This window comes from Arvicanthis niloticus, chromosome 25 (genome assembly GCF_011762505.2).
Source record: "Arvicanthis niloticus isolate mArvNil1 chromosome 25, mArvNil1.pat.X, whole genome shotgun sequence".
In the NCBI taxonomy this organism is placed as follows: Eukaryota; Metazoa; Chordata; class Mammalia; order Rodentia; family Muridae; genus Arvicanthis; species Arvicanthis niloticus.
In genome coordinates this window covers 11,055,984-11,083,884 of record NC_133433.1, presented here as the reverse complement: position 1 = coordinate 11,083,884, position 27,901 = coordinate 11,055,984, and the positions used below count along the sequence as shown (strand labels likewise).

The 27,901-nt window shown below is 38.0% G+C and overlaps 1 protein-coding gene across 2 annotated transcripts in view; it reads left to right on the top strand.

Annotated features, from left to right (window-relative positions):
* Fbxl4 (F-box and leucine rich repeat protein 4) overlaps nucleotides 1-27,674 on the top strand; it is an 84,588-nt gene extending 56,914 nt beyond the window's left edge. The window contains exons 7-9 of one of the 2 annotated variants that reach the window (XM_076924073.1): nucleotides 15,529-15,600; nucleotides 19,672-19,984; nucleotides 27,141-27,674. In XM_076924073.1, coding sequence (XP_076780188.1) covers nucleotides 15,529-15,600; nucleotides 19,672-19,984; nucleotides 27,141-27,304 — 549 coding nt within the window. In that variant the 3' untranslated portion in view covers nucleotides 27,305-27,674. The remainder of the gene's footprint in view (nucleotides 1-15,528; nucleotides 15,601-19,671; nucleotides 19,985-27,140) is intronic. The other variant, XM_076924074.1, reaches the window with a different exon arrangement.
* Nucleotides 27,675-27,901: the final 227 nt, after the last annotated feature.

The following is a 27,901-nucleotide window of genomic DNA, read 5'->3' as shown; positions in this document are numbered from 1 at the left end:
TAGGAAATTTGGGTTTTTAAATATATTTTTCTCATATTTGTTCCCCTTAAATAATTCTTGTAATTCTTCTCGTTATTTTTCATTTACATCTTTTAGATTTTTTTTATCTTATACTTATGTAATTTGGAAATTATTTTTCTCTTTTTTCTAGTATTTGAATTATTACTTATTAGTTAGAGTTTTGTAAATAATGTAGAACCATAGAATTTAACAGATTTGTCAGTGTTTTTTCCAGTCCAGTGGGAACTCTCTAATATTTGTTTTTTATAACTCACACCAAATATTTGACTCCCCATAGGTTCCAGGTGCCTGGAACTTGTAGTGAATTAAATAGACGATATCTCACATAGTGTATTGTTTTTATACTTTTTGGAATTACATTTTAATAAGTAGTTCTGATCATTTTTATTTAAATTCAGAATATTACATAAAATATGTATCAAAATTTTGAGCCTTAGGAAACACAGTCCTTGCATTGCTGGGTAATTCCTTTGTGGTTTGTTGTTAATGGTTGGGAGCTGGGAATTGAACCCAGAGCCTTAAATATGAGAACACACCCTCTCCCACAAAGCTATATCCCCATCACCTCTCCATGTTTAAAGTTAGTATGTAGCTAGGTTGGCTTCCTAGTATTGTGTAGCCACATTGCTTGCATGTGGATGGTGATGGTCACTTCCTAATTGTGTGCCTTGAGGATATTGTCTCTGGCTTCATCCCTTACTTCTTGTCCTTTTTTTTCCAAACAATATATTTTCATTGATTACTTGGAAATTTCACATAGTGCACCACAATCATACTCACTTCCCAGTCCTCCCAGGTCTATCCCATAATGAAAGCATTTGCCACTTCTTCCTTTCTCCTCGCACATCCTTTGTATGGTTTAATGATGTTGGTGGATGGAAATAAGCAGAGGTGAAGAAGGCAGGTAGGTGACTGCCCTCTCTTAACTTTCTACATAATCATCAGCAACATGTTCAGACGGTAGGATCTGATTTCAAATGCACCTCATTACCCTGAAGATGTATATAACGGAAAAAAATGAAGAAATTGAGCTTTCTGGGAGAGGTTGTTTCATTTTTAAAGGGCCATACATTGTACAGGACAATGCATAATTTTTTTTTTTTTTTTTTTTTTTTTTGTTTTTCAAGACAGGGTTTCTCTGTATTCTTGGCTGTCTTGGAACTCACTCTGTAGACCAGGCTGGCCTCGAACTCAGAAATCTTCCTGCCTCTGCCTCCCAAGTGCTGGGATTAAAGGCGTGCGCCACCACTGCCCGGCTAATGCTTAATTTCTTAAGTTAACATTCACACTATGATGTCCAGGCTGTCATTGAACTTCTGGACTTTAGGAGGCTTTTTGTCTCCGTTTCCTGAGTAACTGGGATTACACATATGCACCACTGTGACACCTCAACCTTTACCTTGCAAAACAGAAAATAAGCAAAAATCAGTACTACAGTATTATAGAGTATTGATGCTACAGGTCAAATTATGATATGAAAAAGTTATATTTTATATTTTATATATACCATATTAATAAGTATAATATGTGTAATTTTGTAAAAGTTAAGTCTGTGTATATAACAAAGATTTAGAGGGCTTTGAAAACATGTTTTAGTTCTAAAGTTGATAAATTTTGTGAGGTGTTCTGTTTGCTTTGCCAGATACTCTGTTAATATTTAACTCTCTCACCATTCCAGTGGGAGTAGGTGGTGTTTCTATTTCCTAGACGTTGAAATTGAAGTTTTAGATGATATGGCCCAAAAACAATATTTACATTCAGATTTGAACTCAGGTCTGCCAACTATGCTGATATAGACAAATTTATAAAAATACATAAGATCTTAGAAAAATTACTCTAAAAGCTTGTCTGCTTCTATTGAAAACACTGAAATGCCTTTGCCACTTACTCTTGTTTTTTGATCTGTCTATTAGGAGTGTCCTGTGCATTCCCTAGAGCAGTCTGGGTTACTGGTAACAGTTTGAACATGTTTACCTTTGGTTTTTGGTTTTGTTTTTTGTTTTTTGTTTTTTTTTTTTTTTTTTGAAAAAAATGTCTGGAGTGGGAAATGAGAATGGAATGACATATCTCAGTAAGGATGCCGTCCTGTTGCTTAGCAGCAGGCAAGAAAACCAAGAGTGTTTTTTAAAAGTTGGACTTATAAATGGAACACCTGCATCCAGTTTTGATTGCCTCACTTCAAGAATGATAGAGCATAAATTGAAAGAATTTGAAGAAGTGAAAAAACTGATTATAGGTTTTGTAGGGAGCTAGTGTATGTTAGTAATCCACAAGTATAGTTCAGCAGCTGTTTACCGGCATAGTAGGCTGTGTCAACAGTTTCAAGGACACCTTTGCCTATATCTTGATGAACTAGCATGCAAGAAAAGTAATTGATCTTCACTTCTGTTGCCTATTTTCTTTTTCATATGCCACTTTAATCTGCAAAGTAAAAACCTCATACTGGCCTATTGGTAAAAGTGCCTTGATTTTTTTTTTTTTTTTCCCACAAAAAGACATGTGAATTGTTTTTCAGAAGCAGTGTAATTTGATTTGGTGCCATAAATTTACTTTCTGGCATATAGCTATGGTGTTCCCCTAACTGCCTTTTTACCTAATTGTAAAGCATATTGTGTGCCGGCAGATAACACACAGCCACAGACTATAAAGCCAGGTAAGGGAATGGCCTCTCTCTTAACAGAGCCAATGCTCATAGCTAACATCAAGAGTTGAAATCAGTAGAAGAAATAATTTTGCCTGCCTATATTGACTAATGCAGGCTGCCATTAGCTGTCATCTAAAATGTCTATTTCAGTCAGTTACTTTAGCTAGTGAACATGAGTAAGGGGGATATTATTATTTGACTCCATTTGGTGGCATTCTTTGGTGAAGGTTTAAGTTGTATAGCCTTGCTGGAGGAAGTAAGTCATAGGGCTGGGGTTTGAGAACTTCAATCCTAGTCCCACTTCCAGTTTGCTCTGCATTACTGTGATAAACACCATAGTCAAAAGTAACTTGCTTGGCATACACATTCCATTCACAGTCCATCTTTGAGAGAAGTCAGGGCAGGACCTGAACCTGGAAGCCAGCAGCAGGGACTGACACAGAGGCCATGGAGGAAAGTTGTTTACCGGTTTGTTGCCATGGCTCACTCAACTTGCTTCCTTATACAACCCATGGCTTCACACACACACACCAGCCTGTGTCCTCCCACATCATTCTTTAATCAAGAAAAAGTCCCAGAGACTTGCCCACAGGTCAGTCTGTTAGGGGCAATTCCATGATTGACAGTACTGTTCCTAAGTGACTAATGTGGTAATGAATATGACGATAATGGTAACAACCATTCTTGTAGTCTTTGATATATCTCCAGGCCAGAAGATATCTGTACTCTACCCTCCTGATTGGCCTTGTGGAAGTTTTGAAGGAAACACTGAAGCTTTTGGTAGCATTAGTTTTGTGTTACTTAAGTGAGTAGGTCATCTTGGTCTGGGTCACAGGGCCCGATTAGTCACTACAGTGAAAACGGAAGTTATCGCTTGGTTACAGATTCATTGACCATAGTCCTAACAGTGACTAGAAGCCAAGTATAAGAAATTTCCAAAACTTTGGCCAGGAAAGGACACTCGTAGAGATAATTGATTAGCCCACTGTGGTAATTAGTTGTTCACTTGACAGAGTCTAGATTGAAGTGGAAGATGGAACTCTGGACAAGGCTGTGGGGGCGGTTATCTTGGTTGTGTTAATTGAGGTGAGAAGACCCGCCCACTTTGGGTGATGACATTCCCTGCTTGGGATGCTGGACTAAAATAATGGAGAAAAATAACTGAGCAACAGCAGCAGCAGACAGCGTTCATCTTTCTCTGCTTCCTGACTGGAGCCTTTCTGATGACTACTTGAAGTTCCTGCTGCCTTGACTTACCTGCTGTCTGAGGGCTTCTTCTGCTGTGATAAAACACAATGACTGAAAGCAACATGGGGAGCAGGAGTATATTTCAGCTTACACTTTCAGGTAACAGTTCATCCCTGAGGGATGTCAGACTTCAATGCAAGCAGGGACCTGGAAACAAGAGTTGCAGCAGAAACTCTGCTTCTTGACTTGCTCCGTTATGGTTGCTAAACGTACTTTCTTATATAACATGACCACCTGCCCAGGGTTGGTATGACCCATAGTTATCTGGGTCCTCTCACATCAATCATTAATCAAGAAATGCCCCACAAATGCATCCATAGGCCAGCTGAAGCATTTTCTCAATTTTGATTCTGTCTTCTCAGATGACTTTGGCTTTTGTCAAGTTAGCAAAAAATTAGCCAGGACACCTACCATGATAAACTACATCCTTAAGGACAAACAAATGAAAAGATGTGTTTGGTGAAGATAGACGGATACTGAAAGTTATGTGAATTAAAGTTTTTAAGACATCAACATAAAATAATCTGGTGCCTTTTTATTGGAAACATATTGGTGTTTTAAAACAATGGATTATGGCATTTTCATACATGTGTGAACATACATATATGTACTTTGTTAAAAATACTGCATTGTCTTCTTTTGTCCCTGTCCCCCTTTCTCATAGTTCATATTCTGCTTTAATGTATATTTTTTAAAATCTAGATTATGAATATGAGAAAACAGGTCTTTCTGAATCTAATTTTTATTATTAGTTAATTACCTTATTTATTTACATCTTAAATGTTTTCCCCCATGCCCCCCTCATAGAGTTCTTACCCCCATCCTCTCTCCACTTAGCCTCTCAGAGGGTGTCCCTCCCAGGCATCCCCCCTCCCCGGGGCGTAAAGTGTCTACTTATTTATAACCATGATTTCTGGTTCTATATACCTGTTTACCTGCAAATGACTCAATGTCACTTTTTAATGGGCAAATAATAGCACATTGTACATATATACCACATTTCCTTTTTCTATTTATAATTCATAATTATCCTGGATGACTTAATAACCTGGCTCTTGTGGCCATTGTCTGTCCCTCACCACTTATTAATTGCCTTTATTTTAGCTTTTCATCTAAGTGTTGGGCCTTAGTCTAAGTGTTAGACTCCTCCCCAACCTGGATGACCTATCAATAGGTGATGTCATTACGCAGGTCTTATTTAGGTGACCATATTGTTGAGATTTCATGGGTGAAGCTTTTTCTATTATATATTGAAGACAATATGTCACAGCAGATATCATGATTCTCTTTATCTACAATCTTTCTGTCCCCTCTTCCATGATAGTCACTGAGCCACAGGTCTATACCTGTGTTGTAGGTGTATTACTTAGGGTTGGGTACCCCAAGAGTAATTATTCTCTGCATTTTGACCAGTTGTTGATTTCTATAATAGTTCCCATCTGCTGCAAAAAAAAAAACAAAAAAAAAAAAACAAAAAAAATCACATATTTGATGAGGGATAAGAGCTACTACTATTTATGGGTATAAGGATAGTAATTAAAATGCACTTAGAAAATATACTGGCTTAAGAGAATGGCACTAGAAAGTTCTTCTCCAGAGTCCATGATCTCATCAGCCATGGAGAATTGGCTAGGTAAACAATACTATTCTGTGAAGTCTCAATAAAAGAAGTGTTTCAGAAGAAGATAAAGTCTTTAAACCAGAGGGTCTTAGCTGGGCATCATTTAGATCAGTGGTTCTCGACTTGTGGGCCACAGCCCTTTTGTAGGTCAATGACCCTTTCAAATGGGTCACATATCAGATATTCATCATATCAGATGTTTACATTAATATTCATAACAGGAGCAAAACTATAGTTATGAAGTAGCCATGAAATAACATTATGGTCGGGGGTCACCACAACATGAAGAGTTGTATTAAAGGGTCACTGCATTAGGAAGATTGAAAAACACTGGTTTAGATGGATAATGTCAAACGGCACATGGTTCAGATTCCTCTTCTAAGCTTCGGTATAGTCTAACCCCTTATCCTTTGATAGAAATGTGACATATATTCAGTATATTGAAAGACCCAACCATTGTACAAATGGCCATGTCTTCTTTTTCCCTGCAACTCTTTGATTTCATTCATATGAGTTGTAAAAGAAATTGATCAGTTTGCTTATCTATAAGGAACTATGAATTCAAGTTTTTATGGTGGACAAGATTTACTATGTTGGAATAAGTTTTGATTGGGAGAGTTAAGCAAGACAGATGTGTGAATATGTAATCTGTAATCATAGATTATGATTCTATATACGTACAGGTTTTTGGAATGTGGCAAGCATCTGAACTTTGTACTGAAATTGGTACATTAAATTCTGAGTCTCTGATTTAGAGTAGCTGTGTGTGCATGTCTGTATTTAGGTTTCAAGAACATTCCTTTTCCCCATCAAAGGCCTGGGTAAGCTTTATTTATATCATTTATGATCTTTAATCAAAAGTCTAACTTTTCTACCACAATATTGATTGATCTTAAAATTCAGTTTGTAAAAGGTAATATTTTCAGTTTGTGATTATGTTACATATTTGAAGTCCATAAAGAAAATAATTTGTAGTAGATAGCTTATAGAAAACCTGTTCAATAAATTTAAATATTTATCACTTCAAATTTACTGAGTTTGATACTCAAAGATAAAAAAAGTTTAGAGAAATTCACGTGTGCGTGAATTTTAAACTGAATGACTGTGTTCTTAGGATTCCTTCAAAGATATCTGCATGTAAATTTATGAATTTTCATTTGGTGAATATACTTTAATAAAATCTAAATTTATTACTTGGAGATTTTGCCCTGAAATGTCTGGGATATGTTATGAGCTGTGAAATGGCACTCGTTTGTGTTCACAGAGTGCCATTAGTCCGTATTTTAGGCAGTCTCTGTCTGTAATACAGAAACTTGTTAAAGGCCTCTTATCAATATGCTTTTGAGGAACCATGTTTTAGAGCAGAGAATACTGATTTGAATCCAATCTTCCAATATTGAGTGTGTTATTGGATGTTGCAATTTTTTTATTACAGATAAGCAACAATTAATTTTAACACCAAGCTAAATAGACGGAGTATCAACTAATATAACAATTATAAGCCTATGTTACCATATTAAAGGAGACAAAAATGTACCAATTCACTATGGAATGTGCATGATATTCCTAGGTAACTCTGCTAAGCCACAAGTCTAGACTTTCTGAAAGTTATGTAAGTATGAATATCAGCATAGGTTGCATTTCTTTAAAAACTGTTAGTGAGGATTTGAATCCATACCTCCTTTCACCTGCTAATAACTGTTGAATGTTTTTTTAAATAGTACTCTTTATGTGGTTTGATTTACCTGCTGGTATGTTGTAGATATACAAATGTTGCAAGTAGTTACTATTGTAGAATTGTTTCCAGTGAGTAAATATTTTAAGTCAGAGGTTTTCAGCCTTCCTAATGCTGAGAACCCTGAATACAGTTTCTCATCTTGTGGTGACCTACATCATAATATTATTTTCATTGCTACTTTCTAGATGTAGTTTTGCTACTGTTATAAACCATAATGTAGGTATCTGTGTGTTCCAGTAGTCTTAGGTGACCCCTGTAAAATGGTTGTTCAGCTCCCCAAAGGAGTCCTGAACCACAAGTTGAAAATCATTGTATTAGATACTGTAGGTCATATGTTTTCTACCACAGGCAATTAACGATATTGTTGAAGTACAATAACATCTATAGGCAGTGTTTAAATGACTCCTGTAGAACTTTATTTACAAAAACATCTAGCAAGGTATAGTTTGCCTGTGAGTTGTAGCTTGCCAACTCTTACTCTAAGTGGTCGAGTCTTCCAAAATCTGATCATCTTCTATATGAACAATTAGTTTCCTTTCCTTGCTTTGACATTAGCTGAAGTTCCTTCATTCTAAATATGAGCACATAGACAGAGACTATTCTGCAGTTATTGTGTGAGGACATGTGTTTACTAGATGCAGAGAGATTGTAAACAGATACCATACATATAGTCTCTTAACCTAGGCCTGGCTTGTCACCACTTAGCCATGGGGAAGGGGAGAACATTGGAAAGTGTAGTCTTTTATAGTTGCTGCTTCATTGTAGTATTCCAGCCTTGGTTTATCTGCTTTGGCTCCTGTTAGTCCCTCACAGCATCTCTTTCTTTGCCATCATTCCTATTCTTTTACATTGCAGTCCTTTTTTGATCTCACATCTCTCTTTCATCAAGGAGAAGTGAGGACCTTAAACAGGAAGCTTCTTTTGTTCTATGATAGTTCCTTTTAAAAGTCAGAATAAAAATGATCATTTTCTCTATTATTCATAACTTTTGTAATTTTCAATTTAATGTAAATTTTTGTAAAATATTTGCCAAAGTACATATATATTCAGACATTTTTTTTTTATATTTTAAAAGTCACTTCAAACACTCAGCTCTAAATGGGATGTCTCCATCAAACCCCTTCTCTGAGAGTTCAGGGAACCTCTAGGAAGAGGAGATGGAAAGAGTGTAAGGGACAGAGGGGTAGAGAACACCAAGAAAACAGGCCCTCTGAATCAGCTCAACCTCACAGAGACTGAAGCAGCACGCACAGGGCCTGCACCAAGATGCCTGCATGTGTATCATGGTCTCCAGTCTAGTGTTTTTATAGGATTCCTGAGTGTACAAACAAGTGGGTCTCTGATTCTTGTGCCTTCACTTGGGCTCTTTGCCTTGTTTTGTCCTTTTGATGTGATAGCTTTTGTTTTATCTTATTTTCTAAATGAATGACTCAATGAAAACCTACCCAGTAGGGTAAAGGTTAACAATTGAGCTGTCATATATCCCCGCTGTGAGAAGTGGAGTGACACTGGGACATCATCAGGTCCTCCAGGGCAGGCCTTGTGTTAAGGAGTACTTGGACAACATTCAGTGGACTACAGAGTTTTTCTTTTTTCTGCATGGTTTTATTTGGTTACAGTTTGGTGAGTTTTGTTTGTTTGTTTTGAATATCGTTTTATTTTCTTGGTTAATTTGGGGTTTTGTTTGTCTTTTGAGAAAGAACTTAAAGTTGTGTGGGTGGGGAGAGGGAGAAAGAGAGAATCTGGAAAGACTTGGGGAAGGGAAAGAATATGATCAAAATTTATTGAAACTTAAAGATTGTTTTTTATAATAAAAATATAATTTAAAAGGGGGAAATTTTGTTGAGAGAAAGCATTAAGATGTTTCTAGATTAAGCTCTTGGTTCAAAAGTGAGTTGGGCTGGATTAAGAGATGTCTGACTAAAAGATTTATATTAAGGGGCAAAGAGCACTTGCTGCTCTTTTTTTTTTTTAAATTGGATATTTTATTTACATGTCAGATGCCATCCCTTTTTCCCATTTCCCCTCCCTAGAAAACCCCTATTCCATACCCCCTTCTCCTTTTTGCTTTTATACTATTTTTTTTAATGTTAATCAAAGGCTTTATAAGTTTGGTAATGCTCAATAACAAGATGCCCATACAATCAGAAGTGTAACCCAATATCCAACCTAGATATATCAACTATCTTTGACTGGCAGAGACATGTGGAACATATGCCTCCATGCCCCCCCCCCATCACCTAGGTCCTCCTCTCCTTCTCCTCCTCCCCTTACTCCTCTTCTTTCTCTCCTTACCCCTTCCACCTTAGCTCCTCCAACATATCACCCTTCCTGTTAAAATAAAACTTTTCTCTTAAAATACAATTATAACATAACTATACCAATTTGGGTCAGTAAGGTACAAGATAGACCTAATGCCCACTCCATCATTCTGTTGACTAACCAGAACCTCTGTCATCCCTCCTAACAAAAACACTTAGTTCTGAACTTGGATTTTTTTCTTGGCTTTAGAATGAATGTCAGCTGAAAACCATCCTCTCAAACTTTTCTTTCAAAGTAAATAGCCAGGATTGGCTATGAGACTATTAAGTCTTCAACCCCGTCAGGAATCCAGAATGACTGATTTAACTGAAATTATGAGAAGCACAAAGCATAGCTTCTAAAACTTAGCCAAATAATAGAGACCGCTGAACACCTGGACAGTCCCTATACTACAAAAAGTTGGAGCATCCGATCTTCAGCCTTCTGGCCCACGATCATCTGACAGACCTAGTGATGCAGAATTATTAAGGGCTGATTACTCTGTCTTGGCAGATATAATCAGTTGACTAGTCCACAAGTGTGTCCTTTTCTGGACAGTGATTTGTCTGTAGATGAAAAGAGGCAATTCTTGCCTAGTGGCTGTCTCACCACAAATAGAGTAACTCCAAAGATGCTCAATTTCTTCTTAGAATTCAAGACAGGAAGCTGTCAGGAGCAGACAGGTCTCTAATCAAAATGAACATTAATACAGAAATGTTTATAATGTCAATTCTGTGGACTTCTGATGTTTTGAAAACCAACTATTCATGTAAGGCAATCTGGACTGTTGTCTGTTAACTCCTCTCAGCTATTTTTAAATAAAATATAGAAAACACCCTAACAATAAACTCAGAATCATGAATTTGCTATAGGCCCTTAACTCACAGCCTAACCATCTCAAATCAGTTAAAAAAGTTAAAGAAGGACTGGGTCTAAGCCTTGTATTCCTAAATGTATTATATAGGCACAATGCCTATGAGAGTAACAATGTTAATCTCACTTTTATATTAATAAGAAGCACATACCAATGAAAACCTTAAATTAAATCAAAGTAAATTTTGTGCAATTTAAGAAATTATAACTTCATCTTAATAACAATTATACTTACTTCTACCAATAGGTTATGGCTATGCAATAAATCCTAGCTAATCCTCCCTGTTCCAACAAAACCACTACTTTTCCCTAGAAAGACAGTCCAATATCAACCACCTCAGTCCCCAAGCTCAGGGAATAGGGGCGCTGACTCTTCATTAACTTCTTCAAGCTGATTATGGGCCTTGAGATATTAGAAGAGGGGCAGGGGGAAGAGTAAATTGATAAGCCTCTGATGCTGTGTCTTCACTGCATCCAGATGGAATTCCAGGACATCAGAGGTTCAAGCAGGTCTGCTCAGCTTGCTTAATGAGTAGATACAGTAAGGCTGTGTATTCTGCAATATACAATTCTCAAAACAAATTTTAGTATCAAGATAATTTTTTGTTTGAATTCTGGAATCTAGTCTTCTGGCGGCCTGCCTCTGTCATGTCTAATCCATATAATTGTGGGAGTTTTTATGAGGGTGTGCTCCCACCATCCTCCCATTCCTGCCTCCCTGCTCTCGAATTCTCCAACACTAGGGAATCCAAACTTCCAGGCCGTCCACTTTCACTGATGCCTGGCAAGACCACCCTCAACTACCTATACAGGTGGAGCCATGAATCCCTTTCTTTGTGTTCTCAGGCTGGAGATTTTAGAATGGCTACTCCATCTTGTTTCTCAGGACCATTTGCTTGAAAAATTGTTTTCCAGCCTTTTACTCTAAGGTAAAGTCTGTCTTTGTCACTGAGGTGGGTTTCCTGTATGCAGCAAAATGCTGGGTCCTCTTTACATATCCAGTCAATTAGCCTATGTCTTTTAATTGGGGAATTGAGTCCATTGATGTTAACAGATATTAAGGAACAGTGATTGTTGCTTCCTGTTATTTTTCTTACTAGAGGTGACTCTGGGGGGTGGGGCTTCCCCTTTATATGTGAAAGCAAAATATTAAACTTGGGGTCTTGATTAGAATACTTTGTCTTGGCCCCATGTTTCTCTCGCCCTCCATTCCCGTTCATTCCCAGGCTTCCTCTCAGAAGAACCCGGTACCTGTGGCTGCAGGCAGCTACAGGCCGATGTTGCTTTCTCCTTACCTAAGATACTGCCCAGCTAGAGCTCCTGGAAGGCCTGCTTCCTCTGGGTTCTGTGAGATTGGGGGCAGAGCTGCTGCCCGGGATCTGCTCCGCACTTGCTGCTCTTGCAGAGGGCCTGGGATTTGATGGCTCATAACTCTCAGTAAACACAGTTTCAGGACAGCCAATGCCCTCTTCTGGCTTCTGCAAACACCAGGCAAACTTGTAGTGTACATACATACATTCAAGTAAGCATTCATATACATAAAAATAAAATAGCATGAAGTAAGTAATAAATCAGTTTTTTAAAATGGCTTAGGAAGATGTGCTATTAGGCTTGTACATTAAAGTTACAGTCTCTTCATGGAGCATCACTGCTAAACAAAGGATGGAAAGATTGTGAGAACCATAGGTTGTGGAAGACTGCTGTAAAACAGTATCTTCTGTCACACAGAACCTTTGTATTCATGAACTTAGTCAATATGGTTCCTGACAGAACCTGCACAAGAACAAGAAGTAGTTAATCAGTGTAGTTGGGAAAGGGACTCAGAAAGTCTCACTCCTAACTGAGGGGCTATTGGCAGCTGATGGCTACTGTGGAGAGCCAGTTTTCTTTGAGAATTTGGCCCTATTCTGTGGCCATTTTCCAGTAGATGGCCTGCACACATGTACACCATATAGTTAAGTAATTTGATTTAATAGATTCATCTCAGTGTTCATCTTAAACAATTCCAAGAAAACATTACTGTCCCATCCTAGGTTTGGACACTCAGATCTGAATGATGGTGGGTTTCTAGGCTGTTGAGTGAGAGTCTTAGAGAAAGGATTTGCACACATATAGATATACCCAAAAGGACCATATTCTGTGTGCTATGGTCAGAACTGAACTAAATTTCCTGCTGGCTCTGCAGTGACCACAGGACTCCTGCAGAATGGGATCTCCATACCTTTATTAGAAGTCCTGGTCCTAGAAAAAATTCCTGGTCTTAGAGAAGAGCTGTCCAAGAGACATTAAGAAATATAAAGTAGGGATAAGGAGTGAGATTTCAAGAAGTAAATGAAAACAGCTATTAAAAACAAGCTGGAGCTAGTATGGTGGAGCACAACCCCAGCACTCGGGAGGCAGAGGCAGGCAGAGGTCTTTGAGGCCTGCCAGGTCTGCACAGCAAGTTCCACGAGAGCCAGTATTATACAGTGAGAACCAGTCTCAAACACAACCTAGAAATTAACAGAATATAAGCAACAAGGCTAAACAACAAAACCACGTACTTGTGAAAATGAACTGATTTGAAATCTAGGAGATAAATGATGCTTTTTTGGAACTTTAAAGTGAATAAGTGAGACAAATTCCAAATTGTATAAGAAGAGTAAATTGCTGAATTAGAACCGTTTGGAGAGTCCATTCATTTATAGACACTGAACATCAGGTACTGCTATAAATTTATAATTTTAATACTTAAAAGGAACCCTGTTCATTTAATGTCACATTTACTCTATCAATCACTGTATTATTCACATCACTATATATCAGTTATTCCAAAACAAACTACATTTATCATCTCATTCAGGTCAATGACTGGGGTGTTCCTCATGGTACTTTGGCTCCAAAGGCACCCACAGAAGGCCTCAAGGGAGACTGCAACAGGTTGTCTATTGGGGTTCTGTTATCTCAAAGCTGTGTCTGGAGAACCACCATCCAGGCTCCTCCCCTGGGAGCCTGCTGAAGTCTTCTTCAGACCTTGGATCTCTGTCTTCCTGTTGTTCTGTTCAAGCCTTAAACTGATTTGATGGCACATTGTGGGGGGCAGTCTGCTTCATCCACTCATTTAAGTGTTAGTCTTGTCCAAGTGTAATATTTGATCAAATACCTGTAAATCCTATGACTCAATCATATCTTGTCTCCAGTCACCTCTGCTGCACACAGTTTGTTAAGAATGTGTCCCTCTGAAAAGAGGAAGTCAGCTCTGTGCCTGGAAGGCAGGTGTCAGTGATAATATGTGGAAGTATTTTTCAAAGCACTACAAACACTGGTACTTGGAAGAGTCCAGTGTTTATTGAACAGAAGTTACAGAAGAAAGGAAGTAGGAGTGTCAGAGAAGTGATATTAAAAGTGAAAATTGCTGTAGATAGTACAAGCATGTTAAAATATGCAGTATATTAATGAAGACAAATGTGACGTCATCGCACTGGTAGTTGGGTAAAATAGTGAAGTACTTCAGAGATCCTTAAAGTTAACTTGTCCTGATGTGGCCTGTGTAGTGTTCACATTCTAAAAATTATATAAGATAATCTTACAAGTATTACATTATATTAGAAACAAAATGTAAAACCAAGATAAACTTTTGCCTAGCTTTAAAAAATACTCAGTGGGGTAATAGACTGAAGTCTAGTATTTTCTAATGCTTTTTGTAATTAGTATTTTATTTTGCTTTAAGTGACTTTACTTTGTAGGAAGTACTTCATTATCACATTCCTATCGAGAATTATCTGGAGTTTAGCCAGACTGTCTCTCCTCCCCCAGCCATCCTTTTTCCTTTCTGAATACATATAAAATTTAATAATTTGTTAATAGTGTAATTTGTTACAAAAACAATTTAGGTTAAGTGTTTAAAAAGAAAGTTTTCCATGCACATGACATTTGAATAGTTTTCTTCTAATAAAAGAGAAACTGGAACGTCTTTTTTCTTTTCCTTTTTTTTTTTAATAGAGATTTTGAGGGCAGGCATGTCATGAGATGAATTGTCACCTTAAATATATTTTTAGGGGCTTGCAATATGGCCCTCTGGCTAAGAGCACTTGATACAGGTATGAGGACTTAAGTTCTAACCTTTGTAAGTAAACAGCAGAGCATGGCCACATGGGCCTGGAAGCCCAGCACTGGGTCAGAGCAAGGAGAAGGCAGGCAGATCCCAGGAGCTCCCTGGCCAGCCACTCTAGCTGATGTGACGAGCTTCCGTTCAGTGACAGACCCTGTCTCAGAGGAGTAAGGAGGAGATCAGGGATAGAGGAAGAATGTAGACATCCTTCTCTGGCCTCAGCATGTACGTTGTGGGCACATGTGCACACCACCCATGCGCGCACACACAAGTAAAAATGTATTTTAGTTATCCTGACTATACAGGCGACAGCATATCTTTGGATGTTTAGTGGTCAGACATTTTCATTGTAGAGGATAGATGGGATTAAATGGCAGAAACATGACTAGAAAGTGCATGTTAGATATGATTCTGTCAGCATCTGCTACTGACAGGTGCTCAATGGTTGTTGGTATCTTTGTCAGCAAAGAGAATCCTTTGACATTAAAGTCACCAGCTCAGCCCTGATTTGGGGTGACTCTATTGGCAGTTCCATCAGACTGCAGCTGATCAGTGAATGTCAGAGCTGCTGCTGCTCTTCAGAAGTGTCACCAGCCCCCTGGGGCTTGCTCCCCCCTCCCTGTCACTCTGGCTCGTACACTCTCTCTAGTTCTAGCTCTCATTCTCTCCCCCATAGCTCTTAAGCAGACTCCAAATGCTTACCTGAGAAATAAACTGATAGGCCATGGGGAATACAGATGTCTTTAGACTATGTAAAACCGTACTAAGTGATGACTTACATGGAGACTGCTAATGATTACCTTGAAACCAAGCCAGTCAATGGTGGGAGCACCTGGGGACTCATTAAATGGCATTTGTGGACTCTGTAACCTAGGTTTTCAGCTGTATTTCAGGAAAAGCAGTGACAGCCTTTAATGTCTAATTGACCCCGTCTCTTTGTTTCCTGTTCATTCACTTTCCGCCTTTGCCTCTGATGTGCTCCCTGATGGCAGCAAACAGCACTACTGAGCATTTTGAACTTCTGTGCAGAGCTTCAGCACCTCAGCCTGGGCAGCTGTGTGATGGTAAGTGCTTGAAAATTCTTCATTCTCAATGGCTGGCTTCTCTTTTTGTTCCCATAGGTGAGGTTTACCTAACATAACCCACCACATACATAGCCATATACTTTACCACACATTCAAACTTTTTTCCCTCAAATTGAAGGGTATGTCTTTGAAGGACTTACCTTTACCACAAAAACAGGGGTGTGTAGTGTGGTGTGGTGGAAAGAGCACTGTCTCAGGCTGTTTGCCTGTATGGATGCTCTAGTGAGATGAATTCTCAGAAATATCAGAACATAGGTATGTTGTTACCGTGGGAATTTTTACTCCTTCGTCAGGCACAATACAAAGATTGATGCCCTTTATTAGAACTCAATTGTGTTTTATTTGTTCTTTTTAAAATTTTAATGCTCTGTGAAAGCCAGATGCCTGATTCTTAGATTAGAAAACGTCACTAGGCCTTTAAGATTTCCATGGTGCCTTTATATGTGTATAAAGGAGGTAATGAGAAAAGTCAAATTTGTTTCATCTAAACTACATAATTACATGGTTTATGAATTATTCTGAGACTTAAGGGACAGTTGAACTGTTGGGATCTGTGTGTGCACACCTACACGTGCAATCTATCATTATATCCTCCAGTACCTATAACCAAAGCAGATGTAAGAGATTTCCAGACTTGTTCAACATTGCAACCACTTAGTAGCAAGCCCTAAATAAGAAGACAGAAAAATACGGTATTCCAGTTTTGGATCCTAATTGGACATCTTTATAGTTTACAATTTGCTTCAAAGATGTTCAGAAATTGACAGTCTAGCCTAGAGAAACCTGTTATAGAGATGCATGTGAGGTAATTCCACATCTTGTGTTCTGTAATCCCAGTGCTTAGGTCCTGGAAAATGCAAGCATGGACCCAAACAGTCCCAGGTTCCTGAGTCAATCGGGAACCCACTGGATTCATGTATTTCAAGTCCAATTCTTACCTTTGTAAGCTACTTTGTACTCTTCTTTCTAGAGGAGCCCAGTGGCCCTTGATGGCAGTTTCTATGACAACAGACTTGACTCTCTACACATTGCTTGCCTGTCCCACTAAGATTGGTAAATGCCCTATTTAATTTTGCTCAAAATATTCTACTATTTGTTATTACCACCCTACTCTTAAGTTATAGCATCATTTTCTGGGAAATCAGACCCCTGGCTACAGCTTGAGTTGGAATGTGTGTGTGTGTGTGTGTGTGTGTGTATATATATATATATATATATATATATATATATATATATATACATAGTTACAGTTACATGTATTTTAATTCCATGTTTCCAAAATTGATCTGTGGAAAATTAGCCCTGAAGAATTTTCAATTATAGAAGAGTTTACATATGAGAATAGAGCAGGAATTCCTAATCAAAACTAGGAAGTGACACTAGTGTTGTTCTCCCTATAAAGAAATTATTTGCCTTGGCTTAACTCTTGCTTCCCAGTCTTCTTGAATGCTGAACTCACTTTCCCATATTCTGTCTATTAAAATGTAGCTCACTATGGGAAATGGAGTTGTCAGTAAACTGTTTAGAAAATTAAGTGTGTGGTTACCAGTAAGATGCTACTACACTGATCCACACAACAAACAAACCTAGGACCTCTTGCAGGTGCTAGCACTCTTTTAAAACTGATTTTTTTTCTCTAATTGGTGAACAGAATAAAACAGTTATTTTTAAATAGATGAGTGGTTCTTTAATTCAAACTTTTGGGGGGTTGTTTTGATTTTAGAACATAAGTCTACTTTTGTTTATTTATTTTCCTTTAGTTTAAATTTCCAAGCATTACAGTATCACATGAACTCATGTGTAGCAGCCTGCGCAGGAAGCTTGTTTCAGAATTTGCCAGCAACTGTGCCCATTTCGTGATTACTTTGGTTTTGCTTGGTTTGCCACCAGGCTTTTCTACTGTTTTCGCTTGGTACACATAAGCACACCTCTTCCCCCAGGAGTACTCAGCTCCACTTCAAGTATAAGACACACCAGCTCTAAGAAGAGCCTCTTTTCCCTTTGGGAATGTGCTTATAGCCAGCACCACAGATGTACTTGCCTTGTAGAAGCCATGTTCCCAGCACGTCTTCAGAGGTTCAGGGACACCATCCATATTCATCCAACTTAAAGTGCTCTTATCTATCGTAATAGAAAATAGTGGCCATGTAGGTAATAATGCTCCATAGTAATCTGAAGCTTGCCTTACTAATTCATTTCAGTCTTTCATCTTTAAAATATTTTATCAAGTTTGTAAGCAAACATATCAATTAAAATGAGGTAAAACCTACCAATTACTGTTTCTACAAGATTGTTTATTTCTCTTCTCTGTAAATGGAGTGTTGGAGGTGAACAATGCAGGCTGATTTGCCAACGTGACTCCACATTCCTCTGAGAGGTCTAGACTCTGCTCTTGAAGACTATAATTTCACACATTTGATCTCAAAGTTAGAACTGGAGGAGCTCTGGCCATCTCCTTCCCATGTCAAACTGTAGAGACTGGACAAAGGCACAGTACCCTCCCTTAAGGACTCTTTCTAGAAGTATCATGCCTTTGCAGATTTATTTCCTACTATCCAGAGCTTAGTCATATAGCTCACCTTGTAGCATGAGAAGGTAAGAAATATAATGTGTATTCTGAGTAGTCATGAGGGCAAACAAAATTGAGAGTAAAGTAAAAGCTTGAATGAGTGTACTTCTGCCTTTACTTTCATCTTAGTCAGGCCCATGAAGAGGAACAAATGTGTAGAAAGAGGACATATGAGCACTCTACGTTCATAACTAGCTTCTGCTGCCATGTTGTCAAGTCTGGTAGCTGATGGCCAGTTGGAAATATACTAGTTTCCATTTTGTATGATGTAAAAATACACCAAATTTTGAAGGCTTAGTTTGAAAATGTAAAATATTGTTAATATCCTAATATTGATAACATGTTGAAATGGTAGTGTTACAACTAGAGAAGACATATTGTTGAAATTAATTTTGTTTCTTTTTGTGATTTAAAGGGTAACTAAATCCATGTCCATGTGTTCCTTGCATTATTTGGTGTTTCTTGAAGTAATTTAAAGTTGCCTGGAACTCACTTGCATTTCCTTAGGTTTCCTGTTAATTGTTTGCCTCTAGTCAAGCTGTCTTCTTTCTGGTAGGTCCTTGATTACTAAATGCTTATCTGTATCATGAAGTAAGTCCTGGAGACTTTAGTCCTTAACACTGGTTAGCATATTATAGTCTAAAGTCCTTTTGCATTGTATGTTTAGTCTATAAGTTCTTACCTAACCCTAAACTACTATCCTAATTAGTACTTACAGCATTTCCATACAGTTCTAGAGACTACCGAAGTATATACCTTTGTCAGGGAAAAATGAAATGCCCAGCTAAGTACATTAATCATATATAAAGTAGAAGAAACTAGACCTTGCCGACAGGTGGCTGTGGCAGTGTTAAAATAGTAGGCACAAAAGAATAACACATACTCCTCAGATTGTTCTTGAGAGACTGGGGATTGCTTCGGAATTTAATTTATTAATATTTTATCTAGTTCTGTTACATGGATCTTAAGTGATTCTTTTTTTGCTTTGTGTGTGTGTGCATATGTATGTGAAAATGTGCATGCACATACATGTGTAGACAGAGGTCATTGTTACCCAGATGTTAATGTGGACATCTTCTTCAGTAGTACCTCACAGTATTTTTGAGGCAGGGTCTCTCACTGAACCCAAAATTCAGTTATTTGGCTAAACTATCTGGCCACCGAGCCCCAGTTACACCCCTGTTTCTCTCAGTGCTCTGATCACAAGTGTATACTACTGCCGTGGGTTCTTCATAGGTGCTGGGATCACACTCCATTCCCCACGTGCACATGACAGGCTCTTCACTAGATGAGTGACCTGCTTAGCTCTCTACTCTCACTTTTTATGAAGTGCTGAGAGATTTGGGATGAGTAAACAAATGTATTAACAAGGACATGGGTGTGTTTATTTGAAAACAACAATAAGATATGATTAAGAATGTTCTAGGCAGTTTGTGTTTCTGCATGTGACATGTAAAATGGTGGAACTGTTTGATTTCCAGATTGAAGATTATGATGTGATAGCCAGTATGATAGGAGCCAAGTGTAAGAACCTCCGGACTTTGGATCTGTGGAGATGCAAGAATATTACGGAGAACGGGATAGCAGAGTTGGCTTCTGGGTGTGTTCTTCTTGAGGAACTTGACCTTGGCTGGTGCCCCACCCTTCAGAGCAGCACTGGGTGCTTTGCCAGACTGGCACGCCAGCTCCCAAACTTGCAGAAACTCTTTCTTACAGCTAACAGGTCTGTGTGTGACACAGACATAGAAGAACTGGCATCTAACTGTGTCAGATTACAGCAACTGGACATATTAGGTAAGAGTAGAATATATAAATATCTTTAAGTTCGCATACAAAATGATGGGTTTTGTGATGGGATTTGCATACCTATATATCATTTTACTTTATTCTTTATTCATTCCCCTTCCTTTTCTTCCACCATACTGTAGCCACCTTCCTGGGCTCTACTTTCCCCCAAGTAGCACTTGCTTTGGCTTTCATGTCACATGTATTCCTTTACTCTTTTCCCCATTTTGTGCTCCCTTAATGTCTCTTCTACTCTTCCCACAGTCTCCTTTCTACTCTCATAGGAATCTTTACTTAAGCGTACACACATATAGATGAATGTAAATCTAGAATACACATGTGAGAGAGAACGTGTGCTTTTTGTCTATTGTAGTCTGGTTTATTTTACTTAGCATAATTATCTTGAGAGGCCTCGTGGAAATGTGCATGCATTTTTTATGCAAATGTAATGATTTCATTTTTTTCTTCATAGCTGCATAAAATTACATGCAATATGTACCAGAATTCCTTCATGCGTTGGTCCATTGCTGGACATCTAGGCTGGTTGCTGTTACTGCTGTGAATAGTGCAGCAATAAACATGATATGATGGTATCTCTTCATTGTGTGCTGACCTGAGGCCTTCAGGAGTAGTGTAGTTAGTTCTGTTTGTAGTTTTTGAGGAGTCTTGGTGGCTGTAGCAGCTTACATTCTCACCCGTACAGTGTAAGGGTTCCTCTTTCCACATCATCTGCATTGCCTGGCATGTGTTGTCATTTGTTTGCTTGCTGATAGTCATTCTTCCTGAGTTGGGGGGCGGGGGGGTTCTGGGTAGAAGCTTAAAGCAGTTGTCTTCTGTGTTTCCTTGGTGATTAAAGATATTGAACACTTTTTCAGAAATTTAGTGGATAATTGTATTTCTTTTCTTTTTTTTCTTTTCTTTCTTTCTTTTTCTTTTTTTTTTTTTTTTTTTTTTTTGACTATCTGCTTAGTGCATTAGCCAACTGATTAACTAGATGGCTTCCTCTTCTGGTGTTGTGTATTTCCTTATATAGGTTCCAGCCTCCTTTCCAATGTACAGTTGGCAAAGACTTTATCTTCCCATTCTGTAAGCTGTCTCTACTCTAGTGATTATTTCCTCTGTTACGCTGAAGATTTTAAATTTCATGTAATCTATCTGGAATAGATATCTTAGAATCCAAATATATCTTGGAATTATTTTCTGTATTGGGTATTGGAGTCTTTTTCAGAAAGTCCTTGCCCATACCTACATGTTGAAGTGTTTTCCTTGTGTTTTCTTCTGGCACGTTCAGAGGTCTTTCATTAAGGTCTTTGATCCATTCTAAATTGATTATTGTAGAGGAAAAGAGATAAGATTCTAGTTTTATTTCTTCTACAGGTAGGTAGCTAGTTTTCCTAGAACAACTTATTGAAGAGGGTTCTTTCTAATGTGTGTTATTGGCAATTGTTGCAACTATGTTCATCAGAAAAGTTGTTCTGTAGGGTTTTTGTTGTTGTGACCTTATCCAGATTAAATGACAGGGTAACAGTGGCTGTACATAGTGAGTCTGGTAGCTTTCCTTTCTTTCCATGTTGTAGAGCATTTGCAGGAATGTTTGTGTTTAGCATTTCCTTAAGGGTGTGGTTGAATTTAATGGCAAATCCATCTAACCTTTGGCCTGTCTTTCTGGGAAGACATTTTTCTTATTATTAATGTTTCAATCTTATTTCTTGTTATAGATCTAAGTTGCTTATATATTCTTGATTTAATTTCGGTACATTATATATGTCTAAGAATTTGTCAGTTTCTTCTAGATCTTTCTTTTCTTAAATATTTTCTAAGCATTTTCTAGTGTTACTGGTTTTTACTGGTATTACTCCTACCTCTGTTTTCATCTTTGATTTCATGTATTGTTATTTTAGTTTCCATTCATTTATATCTTGATCTCCACTCTTTTGCTACCTGAGCTTTTGAATGAATCTTCTAAGACATCAATGTATCAATAGGGAATTTGTTTGTGGGATCTTTTCTTTTTTAATGTAAAAAAAAATTTAAACTTTCCTCTTAGAACTACCTGAACTATTTTTCAAGGTTCTGGTATGTTGTGCTTTAAATTTCATTTGATTATAAGAATTAAAATTTTTTTTATTTTTTTCAGTGACTCTATTCATTACTCAAAAATGTTAAATCCCCAAGAATTTCTATAGTTTTTCTTCATGTTGATTCTAGTTTTATTCCACTGTGAGGAGATGGGAAGCTTATTTTAGTCCTGTGTGTTTATTAACATTATCTTTGTGGTCTAAAATGTGACTATCTCTAGATTGTTCCATAGGCGGATGAGAAAACTGTTTTCCATTGGAAGAGTGTAGATATCTGCTTAGTTAAATTGTTAAATAGTTTAAGTCTGAAACAGCATTGTTGATTTTTAATTTGTGTGTGTGTTTGTGTGTGTGATCTGTGTGTGTGAGAAATGGTGAGTGCAACAACATAATCTCACAGTTGAACTTTCTAAAAGCTTTACATACTCTAAATAATTGACTGACACGTTTGTGTCCAGTCAGAAAAGTAAGAGTCATATAGATTGTATTCTCTATTTTTATTAAGGATAGAAAATGAATCCACCTGTAAAATAAATTCAACTTGGATTTTTAATTGTTAAGCTCTTGATTTTTTTAAAAGTCTATCCCCTTTGGTTCTTACATTCTTTCAGCCTCCTCTTCCACAGGATTTCCTGAGCTTTATCCAAATCATGATGTCCTTTGCAGCACAGAAGCTTTTCAGTTTCAAGAGGTCCCACTTGTTAGTTATTGATCACAGCGCATATACAAACAGTGTTCTGTTCAGAAAGTTCAGAAAGTTTCCTGTGTCAATGAGTTCAAGGGTGTTCTCCCCTTTCTCTTCTATCAGATTCAGTGTATCTGGTTTTATGCTGAGGTCTTTAACTCATTTGTAGCTGAGTATTGTGCAGGGTGAAAAGTATGGATTTATTTAAATTTTTGTACATCTATCCACTTGGTTTGACTGGCACCATTTGTTAAATATGCTGTCTTTTTCCAGTGTATATTTGTTAGTGGTGATTTTATGAATATTTCTGTAAAAAAAAGAATCTTAAATCACTGCCCATGGCAATTCTAGGTTTAGGAATTGTTCTACCACAAGGCAGCTCTGTTGAGAACTGTTCAGAATCCTGGAATTTCATTTGCCCTCAGTGCACTTGTCCACAAGGAACCCATGCCAGGGGACCAGCTGTGCCACCACTGGTATTATTTCCCCACACACATGACAGAGTATGTGAACTCAGCACTTGAACTGACTTTGGCAATATATCAGTGCTGATAAAGATTAGTCTCAAAGTACTTGTATATCCCTTTTTCCTGTATTTAATATTCATCAAAGGAAAACCTGAAGCTTTTCAGCATCTGGGTTTGGTTTTGGTTAAAATGTCTCCATGTCCAGGTTTACGATACATCCATAGATGATGTTTATATTGTTGTACATGACTGATTCTGACTAGCCTTAAACAGGAAACCATACATAATTTATACACTTTGGACCAAATGCATCACTTGTGAATTTTTTTTCCTGATCTTCCCAGCTAAGGGAGTTGTAGCATTGTCTTTTCATAGATGAAACCTAGCATTTCCCAACAGATAGAACCAAGCTGCCAGCCTGAGATATTTATTGTCCTGTCATGAGTCTTTGTGCTTCTGTACGAGTCTCATGCCCACTCATTTTCTTGTTTCTTTTCCTTCTCACCTATCTTCTGCTTGACTTATCCTAGTTCTTTTATAATATTGTAAAACTTCCAGAATATTTAGAAATATTTTGAAAACTTCCAGAAACCATCATAGTTCCCGAGAATAATGAACGTCAGCTATGGTCTTTTGCAGTGATGTAAGTTCACTTCAGTACTTAGCACTTTGTTGTTAAAATCTGTTTTACAGTTCTTTCCCAAAACCATACAAGCTATATAGTAACTATGAACAATATTCATAGTCTGAAAGAGATGCTATAGAACCACAAGGAGTCAGTCACACTGAGCAGTGGACGTCAGTTAACAGGGACACACTTCTTTCTATTAGACATAAGCATGACTTTGCAGTAATAGAATACAAGTCACATGGACACAGAAAGGGGACCCTGTTTGGGGATGCAAAGAGACCAGCAGGAGGTAGGCAGAGAGGGTGCAAGTGGGCAGCGGGGCAAATAGGATGATGTATGATGATGTGTGTGCATATGGAAAGACCATATGAAACCCATTACCTTGTATGGTTGACTCTGCTATGTTTTGGTTACTTTTATCATTGGGTTTTCTTTCATTCTCAAATACTAGAATACTTAAAGTAAGGATTTTAAAATGAGAAATCTGTTAATTCAAGGTAAAGCAATAGTGATTGTTTCTGTCATTGTCGTTGGATTATGAGTGTTAAATGACATACTTGCTCCACTGAGACCCTGCTATATGTTCAAAGCGGAGTAAGATGCTGTGTTTCCCCACCTTCTAAGAGTTTATAACTTAGCAAGAATGAGGGAGAACATGTGTATAAATAATGCAAGCTAGGCAAGTCTATTTTGTTGGTGCCTAGGGGTGTGGGAGGCAATATAAGGAACACCTTTCTTTTAAAAGTTATTAGACACTTTGAAGATACCATTTGAAAGTGAATAGGAAATGAGGTAGAAGAAAGAGCATGCAACAGAAGCATAGAACATGACAGTACAGGTTGTCCCCAGGAAGTAGCCAGTCTGACTTGACCTGCCGTGTCAGCAGTATGGCCTCTTTGCTGCAGAGTCTGAAGTGAGTGAGGAGACTTAAGGTAGAGTCAGAGGACCCTCACTGACTGGTTAGTGAGGTTTAGAAATAAGGAGCAGCTGAACTAGAAAGGAAGAGGCCAAAGCCCCAGAAATCTAGTTTTGAGTACTTCATGTAACAAAGGTCCAAATGTGGTAATATCTAATATTAGGGGATTTTCCAAGTTTTTTAATTCATACCATGTAGTGTGTCTAACATTGCTTTAAAGTAGAAGATACATAATCACGATAGAGTGGACCCTACCCTGATGGAGCTAGCTGACTGAGCATAAAACTGTCTTCTGTGGTTAATAGAACAAACGTGTCAAGTAGCTTAGAATCATAGGAATGGGAACTCTGGTCTAATTAAAATCTAAATCTCTGATTTTCTGCATTTGTTAGGGAACACAGCTTCTAATTGGCAGGACTAAGAAATAGAAAACAGTTACCGTTCGGGGTGAAACCAAACAAAACTATACAGCAAACTGAAGAATGGAGTTGAGGTTCTCTGATCTCACTTAATTGAAGGCCATTTAATATAAATTATTATGAAGATAGTTTGATCCCTCAGATCCCAGACTTAGACGTTGCAGTCAGACCTCAGAAGGGATTAGAACAACTATCAAAAAAAGGCACAGAAGTTGTTTTCTTTCCTTCTCCCTCTCTCTCTCTTTTTTTAAAAATTAATCTTTGATCATGTTTTTCTTCTTCAACTCCTCCAAATTTTATCCCACGTTCCTACCCACACAACTTTGTGTTCTCTCTCTTTCTTCCTCTCTTCCTTCCTCCTTCCCTCCCTCCTTCCCTTCCTCTCTTCCTTCCTCCCTCTCACTTACTTGCTCACCAAAAACAAAACAAAAATCCCCACAAAAACAAAAATAAAAAAAATAAGCAAAACACCAATTAGACAAAGAAGAATGCTAAAACGAACCCAAAAGCTCACAAACATAACATGGAGTCTGTTTTGTGTTGACCCACTACTCCTAAGCATGGCGCCTGCTCTGAAGTGTGGTGGCTATACTCAGTGGACACTCCATTACAGGAAGCTGATTTCCCTTTGCCAGTAGGTATCAGTTGCAAATGTCTTTAGCTTACAGGTATGATCTCATCTCCCTCTCAGTGCTGGACCCCATTAGGCTTGAACCTGTACAGGTCTTGTGTATGCTGCCACAGTCATTCCCTTTCCTGTCCTACATAGTCTTCCTACCCCTGTCCACTGCACCACATCAGTGTGTGCTCACAAAGATAGATGCTTCCCTCCTGCTTATGCCTGTTCTCTTCTCATAAAAGCCATCCGTGCTGCCCTGGGCACATAGCCAAACACAGCAGTGCCAGCCCAGCTTTCTATGTCCTTGAGCATTGGTATTTATGGACAATGGAGGCTTTGCCAAATCCCAATTCCAGGGGGAATCTGGGCAGGTTCGGCTTAGAACCAGGTGCAGACAGGTGGCAGGAAGTTCCTTATAATTACAGCTCTGGATACCATGAGAGTAATGGGTGTGGAAAGGACTTCCACAGAATGAGGTTTGTGTTATCCTGCTCTGGGAGTGTAGATGAGTATAGAGCACTTGCTTAGTGTACACAGGTTATAGGCTTGAACCCCAGCACTATAGAAACAAAATGACCCAGATCCTAATGCCTTTGTCAGTAGATATACGTATGTGTTATGATGGTGATTCTTTCCTCCAGAACAACTGTAATTAGACCAGGACGTAGTTTGTAACGAGCATCTCTTAGACTCATGTAACATTTGGTATTTATTAAGTGCCTTCTGTGTGTTAGATGCCTTCCATAATTTATGAAATTTACCTTCCAACTGGATATCCTATGCTACTCCAAATTGAACACAGCAGAAGTCACTTGTCACCCTTGATCTGCCTTCTAGTCCCCCACCATAAGATACTGAGTTTTGCTGTGCCATTTGTTTTATGCCCTGGTCAGTGGCTCCGTACAGCAGATGTGTCCTGCCCATTGTTCCCTTCCCAGGCCTGAAACAGGTTTTTGAGACTGTTAGGATACTTGCTCAGTTGTGATTGGAGGGTGAAATAGTAGCATCGCTGCTTGATGGGTACCACACGGGTTGCCGTGAGTTATGTGAAGTGAGATGTGAATATCCTTTTGCACTGGGGTCAGGAAGTTAAGGGAGGGGACAGTCAGGAGCACTAAAGTAGCAAGGGAGGCGATGGATGGAAGAGAATTGGCAAGGTTCAGATTCCCACTGTCAAGATGTCTGAGAATATTCAGTTTTACTTTGTTAAGCAAAACTATTTAACATAAAACATTTTGTTTTTAAAAGTACTTTGCTTTAAAAGTTTATTTATTTTACATAAGCTGAAAATAAAAGTAAAGAAGCTCATTATTAGGATGTTGTTTATAAATGCTTTGTTTTTTTAAACAGGAACAAGAATGGTAGGTCCAGCATCCTTGAGGAAACTCCTGGAATCTTGCAAAGACCTTTCCCTCCTTGACGTGTCCTTCTGTTCCCAGATTGATAGCAGGGCTGTGTTAGAGCTCAGTGCAAGCTTCCCTAAAGTGTTCATCAAAAAGAGCTTTACTCAGTGAGCTCATACCTGTTATGTCACTAAAATCATGCTTTTGTGGCTTTGGCGGGGGGGGGGGTGGCTTTTTTTGTTTGTTTAGTTTTTATAATAGTGAGAATTAAGACATTTATAGAATTTAAAGGGAAATGTAAAATTATCCATTGAATCAAGTAAAAATGTAAAGAATGCTCTTTAAGATATTACAAGCGCTTTTCTTTAGGGATGTGTGAATCACTGGTGTTAGTTCCCATTATGTTAGTCAGTGCTATGCTTTAATCAGTAATTGTATGTTAAAGGAATAATATGGAAATATTCTAATTTATTTTAAGGGAATACTTTGAAAAATAAAGTAATCATCATGTTTATGAAAAATAAAGTTGATTTTAGACATCTTTCTTTGTAAAGAATCATTATTAAGTGTTATGAGCTGGCAAGTGTTTTGTTTGTTATACAAATTGGGAGAGCCAGTTGAGAATGGGAACACTGAAATTATAGTTCACCGTCGCAGTGCTTACCTAGTGCTAAAGCACCCAAAAAGTAAGTGAAAAAATCAATTGGAGAGACTCATTTAAATATAACTGTTTTGTTGTTGTTGTCATCGTTTATTTACGTTAAGACA